This window comes from Mesoplodon densirostris, chromosome 17 (assembly GCF_025265405.1).
Source record: "Mesoplodon densirostris isolate mMesDen1 chromosome 17, mMesDen1 primary haplotype, whole genome shotgun sequence".
NCBI lineage: Eukaryota > Metazoa > Chordata > Mammalia > Artiodactyla > Ziphiidae > Mesoplodon > Mesoplodon densirostris.
In genome coordinates this window covers 43,382,243-43,402,053 of record NC_082677.1, presented here as the reverse complement: position 1 = coordinate 43,402,053, position 19,811 = coordinate 43,382,243, and the positions used below count along the sequence as shown (strand labels likewise).

Sequence of the window (19,811 nt, the reverse complement as noted above, 5' to 3'; positions counted from 1 at the left end):
ATACCCAGCCCGAGCTCCAAGACACTGTCAGCAACATGGCTCAAAAGAAAAGGGAAAATTTTTTTAAATAAATAATATAAAGTTATTAACATAAAATTTATTATTAAAAGTAACAAAAATTGAAAAGTAATAAAGGAAGGAAAGAAAGAAAGAAGGGAACAACCAAACCAAAAAACAAATCCATCCATGATAACAAGCACTAAAAAGCTATACAAAAACAAAAAACAAACAAAAAAACCAGACAGAGAGAACCCTAGGACAAATGGCAAAAGCAAATCTATGCAGACAAAATCACACAAAGAAGCATACACATACACACACACAAAAAGAAGAAAAAGAAAACATATATGTATATCATTGCTCTCAATGTCCACCATCTCAATTTTGGGATAATTCGTTGTCTATTCATATATTCCACAGATGCAGAGTATGTCAAGTTCATGGTGGAGATTTAATCTGCTTTTCCTGAGGCTACTGAAGAGATTTCCTTTTCTCTTCTTTGTTCTCACAGCTCCTGGGGTTTAGCTTTGGATTGGTTCCACCTCTGCATGTAGGTCACTTGAGGGCATCTCTTTCCTTCCCAGACAGGACAGGGTTAAAGGAACAGCTGATTAGGTGGCTCTGGCTCACTCAGGCCAGGAGGAAGGAGGAGTACAGGATGTGGAATGAGCCTGCAGCAGCAGGAGCCAGTTTGATGTTGCAATAGCCTGAGGAGTGCCGTGCTTTCTCCCGGGGAAGTTGTCCCTGGATCATGGGACCCTGCAGTGGTGGGCTGCACAGGGTCCCGGAAGGGGAGATGTGGATAGTGACCTGTGCTTACACACAGGATTCTTGGTGGCTGTAGCATCAGGCTTAGCATTTTATGACCATCTCTGGTGTCTGCACTGATAGCCAGGACTTGGACCCCTCTCTGGAGCTCATTTAATCAGTGTTCTGAATCTCCTCCCCTTGTGCACCCCAGAAAAAATGGTCTTTTGTCTCTTACACAGTTCCAGACTTTTTCCTGGACTTCCTCCTGGTTAGTTGCAGTGCACTAGCCCCCTTCAGGCTGTGTACACACAGCCAAATCCAGTCCTATACCAGGGATCTGACCTCCGAGTCCCGACCCTCAGCTCTCAGCCCCCACCCGTCCCAGCTGACGGGTGAGCAGACAAGCCTCTTGGGCTGGTGAGTGCTGGTCGGCACTCATCCTCTGTGTGGGAATCTCTCCGCTTTGCCCTCTGCACCCCTGTTGTTGCACTCTCCTCCGTAGCTCCAAAGCTTCCACCCTGCCACCCCTTGTGTTTGCCAGTGAACGGACTTCCTAGTGTGTGGGAAATTTTCCTCTTTCACAGCTCCCTCCCAGAGCTGCAGTTCCCTTCCTTATTCTTTTCTCTCTGTTTTCTCTTCTTTATTTTGCCCTACCCAGGTACGTGGGGAGTTTCTTGCCTTTTGGGATATCTGAGGTCTTCTGCCAGTGTTCAGTAGGTGTTCTGTAGGAGTTGTTCCACATGTAGATGTGTTTCTGATGTATTTGTGGGGAGGAAAGAAATCTCCAAGTCTCAGTCCTCTGCCGTCTTGAAGCTGCCCTATGCTCATTCATTCTTGATTTAAAAATGCATCCTGCAGGGAATTTTGTGACTTTTCTGTTCAGTGTGTTAATGTCTGGAAGAATTCTTCTGTTCTTGTCACATATGCCTGAGCTTGAATTCCTAAAATATATGCCTTGAAATGACCCTATTCTGGGGTTGTAATTTGCAAATTTGTGAAAGGAAAACATATGATACAGAAAATTTTCTATTAGTTTTAAATATTTAAAGGAAAACTTGTAAATTCTGATGAAAATAACCATACTGTGTAGACAAATGTTGTAGATACCAGAGAACAGACATAATTTTAATGGATTTAGATTCTTAAACTTGTCTGTAGATTCTTTTGGATTTTTGATGTACACAAACACATCCTCTGGAAATAATATCAGATATATTTTTTTCTTATCTAACTCTAATGGGCTTTATTTATTTTGTCTTTGATTACATTACACTGTCAAGGCCCTACAGAAAAATGTTGAGTAGAAGTAGTACTAATAGATATTATTTTCACTCTCAAGGAGAAAACGGTTCAACCAAATTTGATGTTTGCTCTATGAATGAATTAAGTGGTTTACAAAAGTAAGATTTTTCTTTAATTAAGTCCAACTTAGTTTTGATGCATTACCAACTATATATATGATACATTTATTTTTTGTATTCATTTTTTCTTTTACATACACTTCTGTATTTGGTTACTAATATTTTGCCTATGATTTTTATAAATATATTTAGGAGAGACAATGGCCATTGATTTTCCTTCCTTGTAACATCCTTTTTAGTTTTTGTATCAATGTTATACTCGCCTCATTAAAAGAACTGGGGGAATGATCACCTTTTCTGTTCTCTGGTGGAAGTCTTTTTATTTTCTTTTTAGTTTTTCATTGACTTTACTGTGGTGTGCAGTTTTCTTTGTTTTATCATGGGGTGTATAGTGAATCTTGAATCTGTGTCTTGATGTCTTTAACACATTTTCAAAAACCCTTGGCCATTATTTCTTCAGATGGCTTTTGGCCCATCATGTCTCTCCCCTGCTTTTTAGACTACAATTGCATGAATCTTGTAATTTCTTACCATGTTTCATTTGTTTTCCAAACTATTGGTTTTTATCTTTTTATCTCAATATTTTAGTTTAAATGCTTTCTACCTATTTTTCAAATCACTATGTTCTTCATTTGCATTCAATCTACCAGTTCAGTGCATTTACCCAAATCATTAATTCAATTCTTATATTTCCTTATTTATTTCAATTTTATCTTTATACAGCCTAATATTCTGTGAAATCCTCCAGCTTGTCATATATATTAAAACATATTAATGACAATTATTTTTACATCTACTAAATAACCCACTGTGGATCCATCCATTTAAAGATATCTGTAGCACCTGGGAGCATGTTTCTAGTATCTGTTTTTCTCCCTATGTCTTCTTTCTTTATAGGCCTGCTATTTTTTTTCTTTAAGGTCAAGTATTTATATATATATGAATGAAATAATAGAGTCTGGATGAGGTTAATTCTTTCTAAAGAGGATTTATTTTGACTGCTGGCATTTACATTAGATCACTTTAATGCAATTCAAGATCTCATTGATTTAAATCTAGGTTTCACCCTTTGTATTATCTTGTCTATTTCCACTTTCCCTGATCTCTAAGATATAGTTCTTTAGGGAGTTCAGTTGAAAGGCCATTTTTATACCACAGTCCCCTGTCTTTGCTGGTCCTTAAATTCAAATTTTTATCTTTCAAACTCTATTTAACTTCTCAACCTCACGTAAACTATTTTCTGCTTGTCTAACACATTTAGGAATAAGAAAATACCGTTAGGGGAAAAGTGACACAAACTAGCGGCCTTACTTGAACTCTCCTTCTTTATGTCCCCTCATTTGCCCTCAAGTTCTGGTTATATTTGAGGCCCATAATTCCAATATCCATTCCTCCCCCAAGCCCCATGGTACCACCAGAAATTCTTCTTAGTTGCCACATTATTAGCTTCTGAGCTTCTCAGACTATGCTGCTTAGAGTTGGTAGAAACCTTGAGGAGGAAAGAAAAAGCTGTCTAGAATTTTGAGCTGACTTCCATGAGTTTAACTTATTTCTGGGATCTTGTTCTTTCAAGTCCTGGGTGCTTTAGTAGCTATAAGTATATTCCAATAGTTATTTTGATATTATATGTAATTTTTTCTGGTGTTCTTTGTGAGGGGTTTAGTCAGCAATATGTTATCGCATTGTAATTGGAAGCAAAATTCTCCATTACTTCCTATCTTGAAATAAGCCATTTACTTCATTATTATTGTTATGTACTTAATACATTTTCATTTTTAAGTTGTTTTAAGGATTTATTATCAGTTCACTTGATTGGGTCTGCTGAGCCTATCATGCATCTAAGTATATTGAGAGTCTTCTCCTTGATATGAAATACAGTATCTTAAAGTCTTCATTGTGAAACAGTCTATGATATTAATATATGTAGTAGCCAAACTTAAGTATCATGAACTTGTTGAAATCCTAAAGTTCTTTTTTTTTTTTTTTAAAAAAGTATATATATGATTAGGTATATATTAATACTGAGCTAATACATTCTGTCTGTATGGGTATAGAATATAAAACAACTTACTTTAAATTTTTGTCAATCTTTTTTACAAACCATGTTTTATAATTCCTCATGAAGAAAATTGCCTACTTCTGTAAGGCAACATTTACTACAACCTCACAAGAATAGTAATTTAGAATAGTATAATTAGACGGTCTTTAACATTTTATTAGTAATACATTTTAGAATAGGCATGTTTGTAATTTACCATTTCTGTGATGTTTTTCAAGTTTACTAATTTACTGTCTTAATAAATACAAATAACCTATCTTTTAAATCTCTTTAGGATGAGAAAAAAATTACAATTCATTTACTGCTTCTTAGAACAAATCATTTAACAACAAATGCATTTTTCTGATATATTAATGATGAACCTAAGGAGAGATGCATTGATTTTTCCTATAAAATTCTAAAATTCTATATGTAGTTCTGGACAATTGGTGGCACTTTCTGAACCTCTTCTTTTTGTGTATGGTTTTCAGGCTGTCAGCAACTAGCCATTCTCTGACACCGCAAAGTGATGTGGACTCCAGTAGCTCTGAAGAATTCTATCAGGCTGTGCATCATGCTGAGCAAACCTTCAGAAAAATGGAAAGTTACTTGAAACAACAGCAGCTCTGTGATGTTATCCTGATTGTTGGGAACCGAAAGATACCTGCCCATAGGTATAGTAATCTGTCTTTATTGGAAATATGCATTCATATGTTTAGAATCATTGTCTGTTATGTAGGTTGCAAAATATTCTACAACTAGAAAATTAAGGATCCACATTTCTAAGTAAGCTTGGGTATTTTTCTTTTACTCTTTTTTATTTCCTTTTGTGGAGAGTTATAATGCCATTTTAAGTCATCTTTTTAAGAAGTAAAGCAAATATAAATAATTCAAAAATAAAACTCTCATAAGGGTTGAAAAATACCTCATTTTATTGATTCACAATCACACTAATTGGAAATCAATTTTAACTTAGGAGGATATACCTAAACTCTGAAATGAGATATGTTTTTCTGTCAAAATAGAAAGGAAGGCAGGTTATCTTGGGTATACATTATTTATTTCAAATAGGAAATTCAAACTATTTCACAGTGGCATCTTTATTTTACATTGATTATGAATTCTTTAATTTGTGACACACTAATATTATTCATAGGCCCAATATATTTAAAGGCTAATACACTTTCAAACATCCCTTATGTATTTATGATTGATAGTTCTAAGTTACATGAACTAGACATCTGATTATTTTGTATCATATTGATATGATATCAGTTTACTTCTGAAAATTCATTAAACTTGATGTTGATTTTTTACTCAGCTTTTCTATTTATGTTTTGAAATTTTAGGTAAGAAATTTTTAATTTAATTATTTGATACTTATTATTTTAAATAGTTGAACATATGGGCAAATTACCTTAGACTACCTTGATGTATGCCATTTAATTAACTGTATAACAAATGTTTTCAATGTACCATTTCCCCTATATTTTTTAAATTAAATTATATTATCTAGATAAAATATATGCACCTAAATGTGGATTCTAGAAAATAAGGATTCCAGAAAAATAAGGCTATATTTTTATTATGATAGCAATGTAAAAATGTGGACATTGACTTTGAAGCAATACACTAGAAATGCATAGGAAAGAACATTTGACATTAATTAACTTACCTAAGTCATATGGGGTTCAATCTGTCAGCTAACTATGGCAAAAATTCTAATAATATAGTATTTGCACTTATTTTTCAAGCACTTCTGTGAAATTACATTATCATTAGCAAGAGAGCAATTACATTGTCATTATTATGGAGACATTCAATACTGTAATATATATGGCAAATATGCAAATTATTCTGAGCTATCATCTAAATAGCATCTAGATAAAAATTCTATTGTAAGTGATATTTTAATTTGAGAATGTAGCTAATTTTATTTCATTTAAATTGCACATTAGTTAAATAATTATATTTTATTTAACTAATATATTTATATATATAATTATATATTTGTTTAAGATAGAGGGACTCAACTCAAAGTATGTTAACACATCAAATGCTCATTTATTATTTTTTAAAGAGCAAAGTTTTATATAATTTGTATAATCTTAGTTTATAGGTTTCTATGGGTAATAACTTAGTATTTCTCATTTGAATTCCCCCATATTAATTATATTCTACATTGTTTATTACTCTTATCTAGATTGTTAATATTATTTTTTAAATAATATATTTAATTATGCATTTATTTTACAATAACCTATATGACTAAGACATAAATTTGTTTCTTGGTTTAGATTACTCTAAAATACCTGAGCAATGTGTTATTTATATACATATTATTCTAAACATTTAAATATTTTGTATATTTAGCAGGTATTAAATTAAATACCATCAATTAAATATTAATCATGTTTTTCTTAATATGGTAAGAAAAACTGTACTCTCTTCACTAAATTTATTTAAATAAGGATTAATATTTTCTTACCCCATGGTTTAAAACTTAAGTACTATCTTTTTAACAAGTAAATTATACTTATGTTTCTAAGTCAAAGATATTTTAACAAATATGTGAGAAAGTTTTTATGTGACACCTGAAAACAGCAAGCACTGTTTTCAATAATTGGAATTACATTGCACCTCTTTATTTATACTTTTGAAAAATGAAATAACTGTAATTAATGCAAAATTAGATCTTTGTTTTAAACAAATAATCATCTTAGTAATAGTAGTAACAAATGAATGGATTTTTAAGTCATGCTGTTACATTTTGATTAACACAGTTGAGTATTGTCCTCGGGCAAAATATATATGATGTTGCAATCATTAGCAGTGAAAAATATGGGACTGTTAAAATAAGTTCAAATAATGAAAAAAGAAATAATTTGCATTAAGATCTCCTGCTATTCCAGTAAATACATAGAAAGCTAATATCATAAACAGTCATTCATAAAGATCATGTATATTTACTTTCATATTAATTATCTTGTCATTTGAAACTCTCAAATCAAGTCCTATTTAATTTAACAGATTATGAACATTAAAGGGCTCTCCATAAAACCTATAGTTTATGTGATGGCTATATTGTATATATATTTTTAACCTGATATAAGTCACAACTATCAATTTATTTATGAGATGCCATGTCTGTATGGGTACCTTAAGTTATTATTAGGCATATTTTTAAGTAGGTTAATTCTGAAAGGCTAACAATACTTAAGATGGCACATTAATACATTTTCATCATGAAAAATAATCAAACTTTTGATTTTATCTGTGTTTCAGGTTCTCAGAGAAATTCGAAAGTATAGACTTTTCATAAATGGCCCAGAATAATTGATTAGCAATAAGTGAACCAAAACACTTGAATGTAAAACTGTGAATAACAAATACAGGAATTTTGATAGGTAGGCTACCTGTAGTAAAGGATGTCAGATGCTGAAAATTAGACTGGCAAGATCAATATTAATAATTTGGACAGTCAAATCTTCAATAGTAAAAAATTAAGGAGTTTTCATAGCTTACTTTCTCATAATGCACAGATATATAATGAAACATGGTTAAGCTTTTGAAAGTATTTTCTCCCTTTAGCCATTATTAAGAGTAAGTGCAGTGGATAGAAATAAATGAGAAAATCTCAAATAGCTAACATCCTCTGAGTTGGAAATAATGTTACTTATAATTTTATATGCATAGAAACAGTGTGGAAGCATATACAACCTACAGTCAATAAAGTTTTTTTTTTTTTTTTTTTTTTCTTTTCCTGGGGATCAGGGTTGCTGGGCAGGATAAAAGAGGTGTTGGAATTATTTTTAATGTATAAACATATAAAGTCTTCAAACTTCTTAGTATGAACATTTCATGATCAAATAAATACTTAATGAATATTAAAATGATATGTGATGGGGACAAAACAGATTTGCTCTTTAGACCAAAATACTGGGCATTTCAAGAGGTATCATATTCCATTTTCATTTTTGTGCATGTTTGACAATGAATTTAATTATTTCAAGAATACATTTATTATTTTAATGTTCTTTACTGGTCACTAGTATCAAGGAAATAGATGAGGTTAAAAGTGGGAATTGATGTATTTAGAAAACTATTTAATAGAGTAAAAGAAATTACTTTAGAAGTAACTTAGATGTTAATACTCAGGAGTAGGCAAGTAGTAGTGTTTCCCTCTACTGGTGGAAAGTTTATTTATGGATATTCTTTGATGGGAGAGGAATAATTCATTTATTTCCATTATATTAAATCCACCATCCACCTAAATCTCTCAATCAGCTTCGCAGTTTATAAAAGTTCTGTACAAGCTTCAGCAGGAAAGAAAAAAAAAATGTCCCAGTGCCTGTTAGTTTCAGTAACTCCAGGCAACTCCCACAGGCCCAGGTATCACCCATGGCACCAGACTCCAGAAGGGCTACTATGGACACAGGATGCCAATCTGCCCCTCACCCCAGATTACAAGGGGATTCCTTGAACCTAGGCTTCTGGCTAGGCCCAACCAAGCCAACTACTAGAGACCCAGGCTTTGACCCATTCTAGTGTCAGGCCAGGCCCCATACCCCACTTTCTCAGTTCACCCCGGTTCCAGGCCTGCCCATGTGGACCCAAAGTCTTGGTTGGTTCCCATGAATCCAGACTCTCTGCTGTCTCAACACCAGACTTGCTTTGTCAGAACAAACCCTCAGACTGGATCCCAAGTTCCCAGTTTACAGGCTGACTCTGGTGGTCTCTGCTCCAGGCTTACCCTAGTGCCAAGCCAGACACAAGAATAATCTAATACTGTAACATGGTGGTGTGTTGTTAATCACTTTAGTATAGAGGTTAGAGGACAAAAGTGTTAAAAATAACAATAACTACAGTAATTGTTAATGGATACACAGTATAGAAATAGGTAAATTGTGACACCAAAACAAAATATTGGGAGGAGTGGGAATAAAATGTCAAAGTTTTTATATGCAATTGAAATTGTTATCAGTATAAAATAGACATTTTTATAGTATGTTTTATGTAAGTCTCATGGTAACCACAAAAGAAAAAAAGAGGGGAATGAAAGCATAACACTATAGAAAATTATCTGCTCCCGAAGAAAGATAGCAAAACAGGAAGGAACAAGGACGTGCAAAACAGCCAGAAAACAATAAGATGACATCTCAAGTCCTTACCTATCGATAATTACTCTAAATGTAATTGGAATAAATTATTCAATCAAAAGACATAGTGTTGGCTGAACAGCTTAAAAAATAAGACCCAACTATATTCTGCCTACAAGAGACTCACTTTGGCTTTAAGGACACAGATCGTATCAAAGTGGAGGGATGGAAAAAGTTATTCCAAGCAAATGGAAACAAAGAGAGAGCAGGGGTAACTATAGTTATTTCAGAAAAAGTAGACTAAGTAAAAATGGTAACAAGAGACAAACATGGTCATTATATAATATAAAACAATAAATTCATCAATAAGATATAACAATCATAAAATATTGCTGTAATCATGTCACTATATATATGTATCAAATTCACATGTTATGTGTTAATAAAATCTCAATAAAACAGGACTGGGGAGGAGAAAAGATAATCTGATATATTTTGCTTTGCTTTTTTCCCCATCAATTCGACATCATTTTAATATCCTCTTTATATCCACTATGAATATTCAGCAGTCATGAAGCATCTTTCCTTACATTAAGATAAATGTTTATCAAATGTATTGTAGCATTGGTCTATGCTCTATTGGTGATGCAAGAGGATTATAAAGTGTGATAATTTTCCTCATGAAGCTTCCAATTATCTTGAGGAGGAAAAAAGAACCCATAGAACAATTATGGAAATTATTATACTTATAAGTAACCATAAGTGAAATTTATAGTTTTGATTCCAAGTGCAAGAGGTAATCAAACAAGGAAACAAATAACATATGACAGAGTATTATGAAAATATTTTTAGAGAAATTGTGTTTGAGCTCAACCTAGTGAAAAAGAACAAGTATACTATTTTAGATAGTACGAATTGTATGGGAAAGAGAGAAAGATTTTTTGGCTGTGAAAATTATAAGGTACAAGCTTAGTGAAAGTGGAGCAATTTGTATTGAAATTACTAGGAAATTAAGCCATAATGGTAGGACAAAAGTGGTTATGATAGATAGTAGTTGAAATCCCGTAGAGAAGTTTGTATTTGAAATTATGTGTATAATTAAAAGTTCATGTAGGTTCTTGAAGAGATGAGTAGCATAATTAATTCTATAGTAATAATAAAAAAATAATAATAGTAATAATACTAGTTAACACTCACTGTTTTGGCTATGTGCCAAGCCCTGTTTGAAGTGCTTTGTGTATACTGATCCATTTTGTCCTGAAAATGAATAAAATTGTTTTCCCTACTTCTTTCTTATAGAATACAATATGGAGAAATTAAGGCATTCACCCAAATTATGCATTTAATAAGTGCTGGAAATAAATTCAAACCCAGGCAGTCTGGCTACAGAAGTAATGCATTAACAGCTATGATAGATTGCTTGTCATAATTTACAAAGACAGCTCTGAAAAATGGTACAGCTTTAAAATGTACAAAAGATGGGCACAGCAAAAACTAGTTAATGATCTAAGAAACTGTTATAGTTAACCCAGGCATGAAATGAGAACTATATAAACATAGAAAAAGAGATGAACTGAGAAATATTTTGAACAGTGACATAAGTCAGGATCACTGGACATAGAGCTGGAGACCAGAGTTCAGGTATGCAGGATTTATTTAAAGAGTGTTTTCAGAAGAAGAGCAGGATAGGGCAGAGGATGGAGCAAATCAAGGGTGGTCTCAGCAGAAGCCTTGTTTTATCTTGAACTCCTGAGATGCTCTGGGGCAAGACTTGTTTCAGAGTTAGTCATACCCTGAGGAAAAGTATTTTATACCTTGGTTCTATTAGTCATTGTCATTGGGTCCACCCACAGGTTGAGAGTAGGGGGAGGTTGTGGAAGCTAGGGGATGAGATAAGAGGGTCAGGAAGCACATGAAGTGAGGAAGCTCTTGTTGGAGCAAGTGTGATTCTACAGAGAAGGGGCAACAGGGAGCAGTTAGGTGGCAAGATCACTGGTGCTGGGGGCATTGGTGTGCCTCATAAAAGGGGTCTGGCCACCAGAACCACAAAGTCCAATAGAAAAGTAAAGATGGATTTTTTGTCATATTTGATATAGGTAACAAAGCAGGAGACATAAGTGATGACTTCATATTATCTCCTGTGAAAATTCAATATATTGGTGATGCATCAATTAGAATCGGGAAGTAAAAATAAAAGAGACCTCACAGGGAAGACTTTGAGTTTAGTTGAGAGTATACTGATATACTCCTGAGCTATCTGGTCAGCAGTTTTTATAAGCATTTGAGATGTTAGATTAAAATCACCATAAAATTATAATTAAGACCATGCTCAAAGATGATTCTGATAGTGAGTGTTAAGGTAAAAATTTAGAGGCTGAGAAAAAAACCTGGAGGTGGTGAAAGGGTCAATATGTAAGATTAGGAGAGTCAAAGAATCCGAGGAGAGCCTGGGTATAAGAAAGTCTGCACTGCCTTAGCTAAAATGGGATTTAAAGAAGGTGTGGGAAGTCCACAGGGTCAAACTCCACAATAAACTGGAGTAGGACTTAGAAAAGTTTAATAACTGTGAAAGGAAATAAATTTGTAGTGACCTTAATAAGAGATTTTTCCAGAGTGCTTGAACGCATTCACTTATTTATGCAGTTTTCACTCCTGCTTCTCTTGCATTAATAGAAGTTATATATAGGTACCTATAAAGATATTACTTTCTGTTATGCATTGCATCCCTCTTTTAACATCTAATTCAAATGTTGTGTCACTAACTCTAAAGGCAGTATAAACTCTTCTGTACTTCTCTTATTGAGTTAGCAGTATATTGTATTTTATAGCTGATGGAGAAGATTTCAAGTAATTATTTAAGATTGAATTCTATAGGTCTTATAATACTTTCCTCTACATGGATGTAGCCTGGTTCTAAATAAAGCCCTTATATGATTAAAATTAAACTGGTTAACTTTATGTCAATATATTATTTCTTATGCTCTAGAAAAGATACATGTATATCTATATATCTATATATCTATATATATCTGGTTTATGATAGTTTACTTTCATATCATATAATGTTATACTCAGTTCTTTTGATAAAACTGATTACTTGACACTGATTTATCTAATCAGTATGTATTAAATATTTAAAGATATCTGTATCATATTTAAAGATATCTGTATTATTTTGTCAAACTTTGAGAATATAAAGAGGTAACATGCTTAGGTACTAACTGTCAATTTAAATGTGTAGAAAACAGGTAATTTTAAATATTTCTAACATGTTATCACCCCAGGCACTAATAGTTAAAATCATGAGCTATTTGTAATGAGGTGGATAGACCTAGATTCTGTCATACAGAGTGAAGTAAGTCAGAAAGAGAAAGACAAATACCATATGCTAACACATATATATGGAATTTTAGGGGAAAAAAATGTCATGAAGAACCTAGGGGTAAAACAGGAATAAAGACACAGACCTACTTGAGAATGGACTTGAGGACATGGGGAAGGGTAAGTGTAAGCTGACAAAGCGAGAGAGAGGCATGGACATATATACACTACCAAACGTAAGGTAGATAGCTAGTGGGAAGCAGCCTCATAGCACAGGGAGATCAGCTCGGTGCTTTGTGACCGCCTGGAGGGGTGGGATAGGGAGGGTTGGAGGGAGGGAGATGCAAGAGAGAATGGATATGGGAACAGATGTATATGTATAACTGATTCACTTTGTTATAAAGCAGAAACTAACACACCATTGTGAAGCAATTATACTCCAATAAAGTTGTAAAAAAATAATCATGAATCCCCTTCTTAAATTCATGACGTATATACTGAGGGGTTTTTTTTCAGTTAAAAAAAGGATTGTCTCTCTTTGTTGAAGTTAACATTGAGCATGTCCTCAACTTATGTAGAAATAAAATATATAGCAGATAAAATTGCAAAATAAAATATAAAATATTGACTTGAAAATTATGAAAACCATGCCTTTTATTGACCTTTCCTCCTCTTCTTTGCCTTATATTTTTCTTAGAAAGAAAAGTGCATCCCACTATTAAGTTGTTTAGCTTACAGATGTAAGCATCACATTATTTCTTTTGATGTGTCTCTGTTATTTGAGCATTTCCTTAAATTCTAGAACAGAAGATGGTCTAGGCTCATCTTATACTTCCTCAGTTCCAGATCTGTGGTCTGTTCTTTTTCCAAGGAAACTTTAATGTACATACACATGTACATACATATGCATACACAAAAAACACAAGTATTTCTATTTTAAAAAATATTATGAATCATAAACTTATACTGATACTTCTAATTTGAGTCCACTTTAAATAGAAAGAAGTTTCAGGATTAATTCAAACAACTGTTAAAACACACCTCTTAACTACAGTTCAGTTTTGTTTTTGTTTTTTAATTCTCTATGTATTTAGAATAAGAACATATTGTCAAGTATTTCACTAATTCATTTTAAAACATATTTCCATCTAGGATTTTAAAGTATATAAAAATCTTCACTGTCATTAAAACAACAATAAATCATCAGAAAATTGAAATACTTACACTTTTTTAAAGCTATCAAATAGCTGTGGCATAAAAAGTAAAAATAATTAAAAAAACTAGAGTAATGCTCCCTTCTTAGCTTCTACTTTTTTGGGGGGTGGGGGTGAGCACAATGTCCATTTCACAACTGAAATTTACAATAAATGGAAGATAGGCAGGAGAGTGTAATGCATGGTCAAGAGAAAAATCAGTTAATGAAAATCAACCTGGAAACAAGGCCATTAAAGCAACTATGAAAAATAATTTAAAATATCTATAGAAAAAGATGAATATAATAAATAAAGCAAGGGAAAATTAAGAGAGATTTGGAAAAATTCAACTTACTAGAAATCATCTGCAATAAAACACAGAGTAAAAGAAAAATTGAGTATAAATTGAACTCACTCTACAACCTGTAAGGCACTCTCAATTATTGAAACACATATGTATTTAGAGTCCAAGAAAGAGTTAGAGAGTGAATTGGATGAAAACATGGGGAATTATTTGCAGATAATTTTCTAATTTGATGAAAACATCCATCCACCTCTCCAGGAAGCTCAGAAAATAGTAAGAAGAGTAAATACTAAGTAACCACATTTATGTAACTTAAGGCATAATAGTCTAACTGCTAAAATCCTAAAATAAAGAGAAAAAATAATAATTAGAGATAAAGGACATAGTAAATCAGGGAAACAATTATAAGAATGAAAACTGGGCCTCCCTGGTGGCGCAGTGGTTGAGAGTCCGCCTGCCGATGCAGGGGACACGGGTTCGTGCCCCGATCCCGGAGGATCCCACATGCCGCGGAGCGGCTGGGCCCGCGAGCCATGGCCGCGGGGCCTGTGTGTCCGGAGCCTGTGCTCCGCAACGGGAGAGGCCACAGCAGTGAGAGGCCCGCGTACAGCAAAGAAAAAAAAAAAAAAAAAAAAAAGAATGAAAACTGATTTCTATTAGAAACAATGGAGCCTTGACCATAATAGAATATTAGTTTTCTAGTTCCAAAAGAAAAAAATTATCTCAATCTAAAATTCTCTATCAAGTGAAACTAACTTTATATTATCAGTGTAGCTAAATAAAGACATTTTCAGGTAAATGAAAGCTGGGAGAGGTTATTGCCATCAGACCTGTACTACAAAAAATACTAAAGAAGTTTCTTCCTCTTGAAGGGTATTTATACTAGATTGATGCCTGCTTCTATAGAAATAAATAAAGAGCCTCATAAATGGTGAAGAAAGGGGTATATATAAAATAAAGTTTTACTTTCACATGTATATTCTTCTTTAAAAAGATTCTTGACTGAGCAAGAAGGATTAAAGAAATCATGCTGCTGTAAGGTTCTTACAGTGTTCGCAAAGTAGGATAATTTTACTTGATGGTAGACTGTTACTAGTTAAAAATTAATGTTGTAATCTATAGACAGAGTTAGCAAGCTTCAGTGAAGGGGCCACATCTGGCATGCAGGTAGGTTTTGTAGGGACCATGAGCTAAGATTCCTTTTCACATTTTCCATTGACTGAATTTTCTTAAAAGGAAAACATGATAGAGAGGATATGCATAACTCTTAATACCTAGAATACTTAATATCTGACTCTTTATAGAAAAAAATTCTGGTCCCTACTTAAGAGCAATCACCTTAAAAATATGCAAACATACATGTAAGAACAAGAGGTAGTTAATATATAAATGAATGAGATGAAATAAAGACAATAAAACCAAAAGAATAAATGGAGCAGACAAAAAATATATATATAAATGAGTAGAATGATAGAATTAAACCTAAACATAATTTTATTAACAATAAACATTAATACATTTCAGAACATGGATCAAATGGGCTAATTCTTGAGAAATGTGAAATGGAAAACTTGACAAAGAAAAAGAGTATATAAACAAGCCCTTTGGCTTATTCAAATATTGAAATCAGATTGATATGTCACATTTTCCCAAAATAGCCCAACTAAGATTTCCTTCAAGTAAGCTCTAGAACATCTTTAAGGAAAAATTATTTGCTTTCTTCTGTAAGTTGTTATACAAAATTTTAAAGAGTTTAAGCTGCCAGCTCATTTTATGAGGCTAGTATAATCTTGATTAAAGAGGCAACTAAGAAAATACAAGAAAAGAAAATAACAGGTTAATTTCTCTTATGATTTAATTAGAAAACTCCTAAAGATAGTTTTGATTCAGAAGAAAGGTATTTTATGAATTTTAGCATCCACATGTTTTAATCTGTTTAGCAAAGCTAAAAATTATAGGGGTCTTCCTGACTTGGAAAAGCTTATACACTAATACTTTCAGCAATAAAACTGCTGAAAGGAGACCCTAGATATGACTCATTTAGGGTAGAGAATAACACAAATTTTCTCCCCTGACAAAGCTGCCATTTAACATAACACTGAGGTCCTGGATGAAGTTTAAAGAAAAGCAAAAGAAAAGGAGTTATAGAGAATGAACAGGAAGTGGGCAAATTGAGATTGTTTGCAGATGATATAATAATCTACCTAGAGGACAAATCAGTTGAATCAAAAGGACTAGTAAGATAATTCAGTACCTGTGCCAGATAAAAGATGTATCCATGAAAGTTCCAGCTAATGAATTCTAAACCAACAAAAATCAACAAGTAAGTAGAATTTTTTAAAAAGTTACTATACATAATACCAACAAAACTCTAAAGTAAATAAGAATCAAAAAAGAATACACAAGACAATTTTAGAAAAAAAAAGTTAAAATTTGAATAAAAAGCAGACAAGATATTCTGAATATGTGGAGAGATATTTTATATTTTTGTATTGGATGACTTTATATAATAAATATACCAACTATCCCCAATTAAATCAGAAATTCAGTGTATTTTTAGTTAAATTTCCACTTAATTTATCTGAAGAGCTTACTTTAAATTTTATATGAAGAATGAAACTCTGCTAATAGTTAAATGAAAAAAAAGGGAGGATTTGTTTAATTGGTTATAGACTATTTAGAATCACAGTATTACTAAAATATTGTCTTGGCACAAGAACAGGCAAATAAGCAAAAAAAAAAAAGTCAGTGACAGATCACTGCATATTCAGGACTCAAATATGCAATATAGTTGGCTCTATTAATTCACTGGGACAAATCAAATTCTTTAGCAGTTTCATGAAACATGGATGAGTATGTAGAGAGAAATAAAATTGGAATCCTATCCAAAAGGATGAAAGACCTAGATGTGAAGGAAAAAAATGTATTAAAAATTATAGAAGAAGATGTAAGATGATGCTCTGTGACCAAAAGTTGGAACAGAATTTCCTAAATCAGATTTTAAAAGTGCAATTCATAAGGTGATAAACAGATAGATGGAGAGAGGATACATATACACATAATGGATGATACATAGATAGGCAGTTAGATAGACAGATGATAGATAGATAGATAGATTGATTGATTGATAGACAGATAGACAGATAGAGTCTTCTGCACTGCATTCTTGTTGACACTTACATTCGTGGCCTAAATTAGATCCTGTACCTCTTTCAGGCTTGTTCTGAGCTCAGTCTCAGACTATTTTGCTGCTATGTTTACAAGTGATGTTTGTGAAGCCAAGCAAGAGGAGATCAAGATGGAAGGCATAGACCCAAATGCTCTCTGGGACCTTGTCCAATTTGCATATACAGGTACAGTAAAAGAATTATAGCTTCATGTTAATGTCTTGTGAATGTGAGAATTTGAACACAGGTTTTAAAGCTTAAAAAAAAACTGTTGAGCATGTATCTTTCATTTCTTTTAGTTGAGAAAAATCAGACTACCTTTGCATTTGTCACTGAAATCACCAATGTACATATGTATACATATGCTCTACATTCTTCCACAAAGAATTTAAACTGGTTTATAATAATAGTCAATGGAATGATCTTGGGAGAGGAGAAGAGAGGTTATTAATTATTAACTATGAATTTGTTTATGGTCAAACTTAGAGCATTAAGAAAGAAAATTTTAATTTTCTTTCTTTTAGCAAATGACAGGTTCAAATAACTATTTTTTTCTTGTAATGTGGTTATTTCAATATTAAATCCTTCACGAAATGGACTTGGCAAACTTAGTTAAAAAGGAAAATGAAGATAACTAGAGTTGTGAGAATGGCTATTTTGGAAGATTTTTCTTCTGATCTACTATGCTCTTTTTTCTATTGGCCTTTGCACCATATTATATTTAGCACAAATAATTTTGCCAAATTAGCAAACATTTGTTGAATGTTGCTCAATGTGCAAGTATTAGCTGTATCTCTGGAGAATAAACTAGTGAATAAACCATGTCTGCCCTCCAGAAGCTCACAGTCCAAGTGGAGAAAACAGTTAAACAAGGGATAAATATGATAGAATATGAAATGTTAAGAGGGAGTTAGAGGGCATAAAACCTGCTATTCAGAGCATTATTATGGCTCACATTCATTTAAAACATTTTAATAACTTTCCAGATTAATAAGAGAAGGGGACATATTATACTAAAATCTTGTAACAGAAGCAAAGGGAAATAGTATGGATTGAAGTAATATTTTTTAGAAGTGGCGTGTAGTTCATTTTGCCTGAACACTTGATCATGGTGTGAAATGAGGAAAGAAAGAGAAGCTAGAGCCTGATTAACAAATAGCAGGACCTTAATTTAAGGAGCTATGTTTTTGCAGCATTTCTGGTTATGGGGAAGCGAGAGATGGCATTGTGAATATCAGCCACTAGAACCAAAATTTGTGGAACTAGTGGGAATCTGTCCTCTTGGAGGATTTGGCTTCTCACAGAGAGGAGTTTGCTACACTAATGTTACACTTAGTAAATGAAACCTCTTTGGAAAGAAAAATGCACATGTTCTGGATGCTTGAATCACAAAGCAGCAATGTAATGGAAATACTTAGACATTTTCCGGCCTCAGTAATTTTTAAATTATAGTTTGTTAAAGCAAATATTGCATGGACAAAGTTAAACAGGTAAGCAAGTTTTTCTTCAAGTCTGTTGCAATAGGGGAGAGAGACCAGAACTCAGTCTTTACCTAATAGTGCTGAAACAAAGGTGGCGGGGGGGTGGATTTTTAAGTGCTGGGGTAAAAGAGAGAACACAGGCCATTGCTGATTGGATTTACCTAAAGGAAAATTAAACTTCCTCCTATCTTTTGGAAAGAAGGTAGTTTTACAAATTGAAGCAAAGTGCCCACCTAAATTATGCTCCCAATCACCCCTCCAAAAAAAAAAACCCTGAGAGATAAGTGTGCTATTTCCCTTGAGGCTGGCATTTAAAAGAGATGGCTTCCAGGTCCTTGAAAACATTCCTGGGTTGTAAAACTGGCAAGAGGCCAGCTTTTTTTGTTTGTTTATTTTATTTTTGTTTTAATAATTTACATCTCAAAGAGATAGAGAAATATTTATAATTACAAGTTTTCTAAAGTAAATGCTCTAAGAAAAAAGAGATCAAAGGTTTATAGTCAGGAAGTAGACTGTCTAAATTTTAGTAAAGCTGAGGGCACTTTAAGACCACCTTGTTCAATTTCAATTTGCATGCAACCTGAAATAATAGTATAAAAGTTCATTGGCCTCTCAGGCAAGAGATAGAAAACATAACCACATTACTGTTTCCTGGAAAGAGAAGAATCACAAAGCTAACACTTTAGGAATCCTTCTAGCCACATAAAAGCATAGATCCAACACTTACAAGCTCCATGGCCTGACAGTCTTGCATTTCTCAAGTGCAAAACTAGGTCAAAAGACACTTATCATCGTGTAGCAAAAAGTTGGAAGGTGTTTCAAAGCTCCCTGCTGAATGTAATGACCCAGATTTTTCTCTGCTTTGTAGAGGGCAGACCAGATACAAAGCTGCTGTTAAGCTACCACTGCCACTCTGGTCTTTGCTCCATAACAATTCCTCCCTGTTAGTTGATAAATTTCCAATTGTTAGTTTATAGAAATGTGCTTGATGAGCAAATCATTTACATCATAATATGGGGGGGGGGCTAGCCACAATATAAAGTATGTACCTTGTCTTTTGCTATATATAATATAAGAAATTATAACAATAGAAGAGA

General features: G+C 33.1%; 1 protein-coding gene across 2 annotated transcripts in view; it reads left to right on the top strand.

Moving 5' to 3' along the window:
• KLHL1 (kelch like family member 1) overlaps positions 1-19,811 on the top strand; it is a 402,508-nt gene that overhangs the window by 147,574 nt on the left and 235,123 nt on the right. Inside the window, exons 2-3 of one of the 2 annotated variants that reach the window (XM_060079915.1) lie at positions 4,641-4,823; positions 17,283-17,419. In XM_060079915.1, the coding sequence (XP_059935898.1) occupies positions 4,641-4,823; positions 17,283-17,419 (320 nt within the window). The remainder of the gene's footprint in view (positions 1-4,640; positions 4,824-17,282; positions 17,420-19,811) is intronic. The other variant, XM_060079916.1, reaches the window with a different exon arrangement.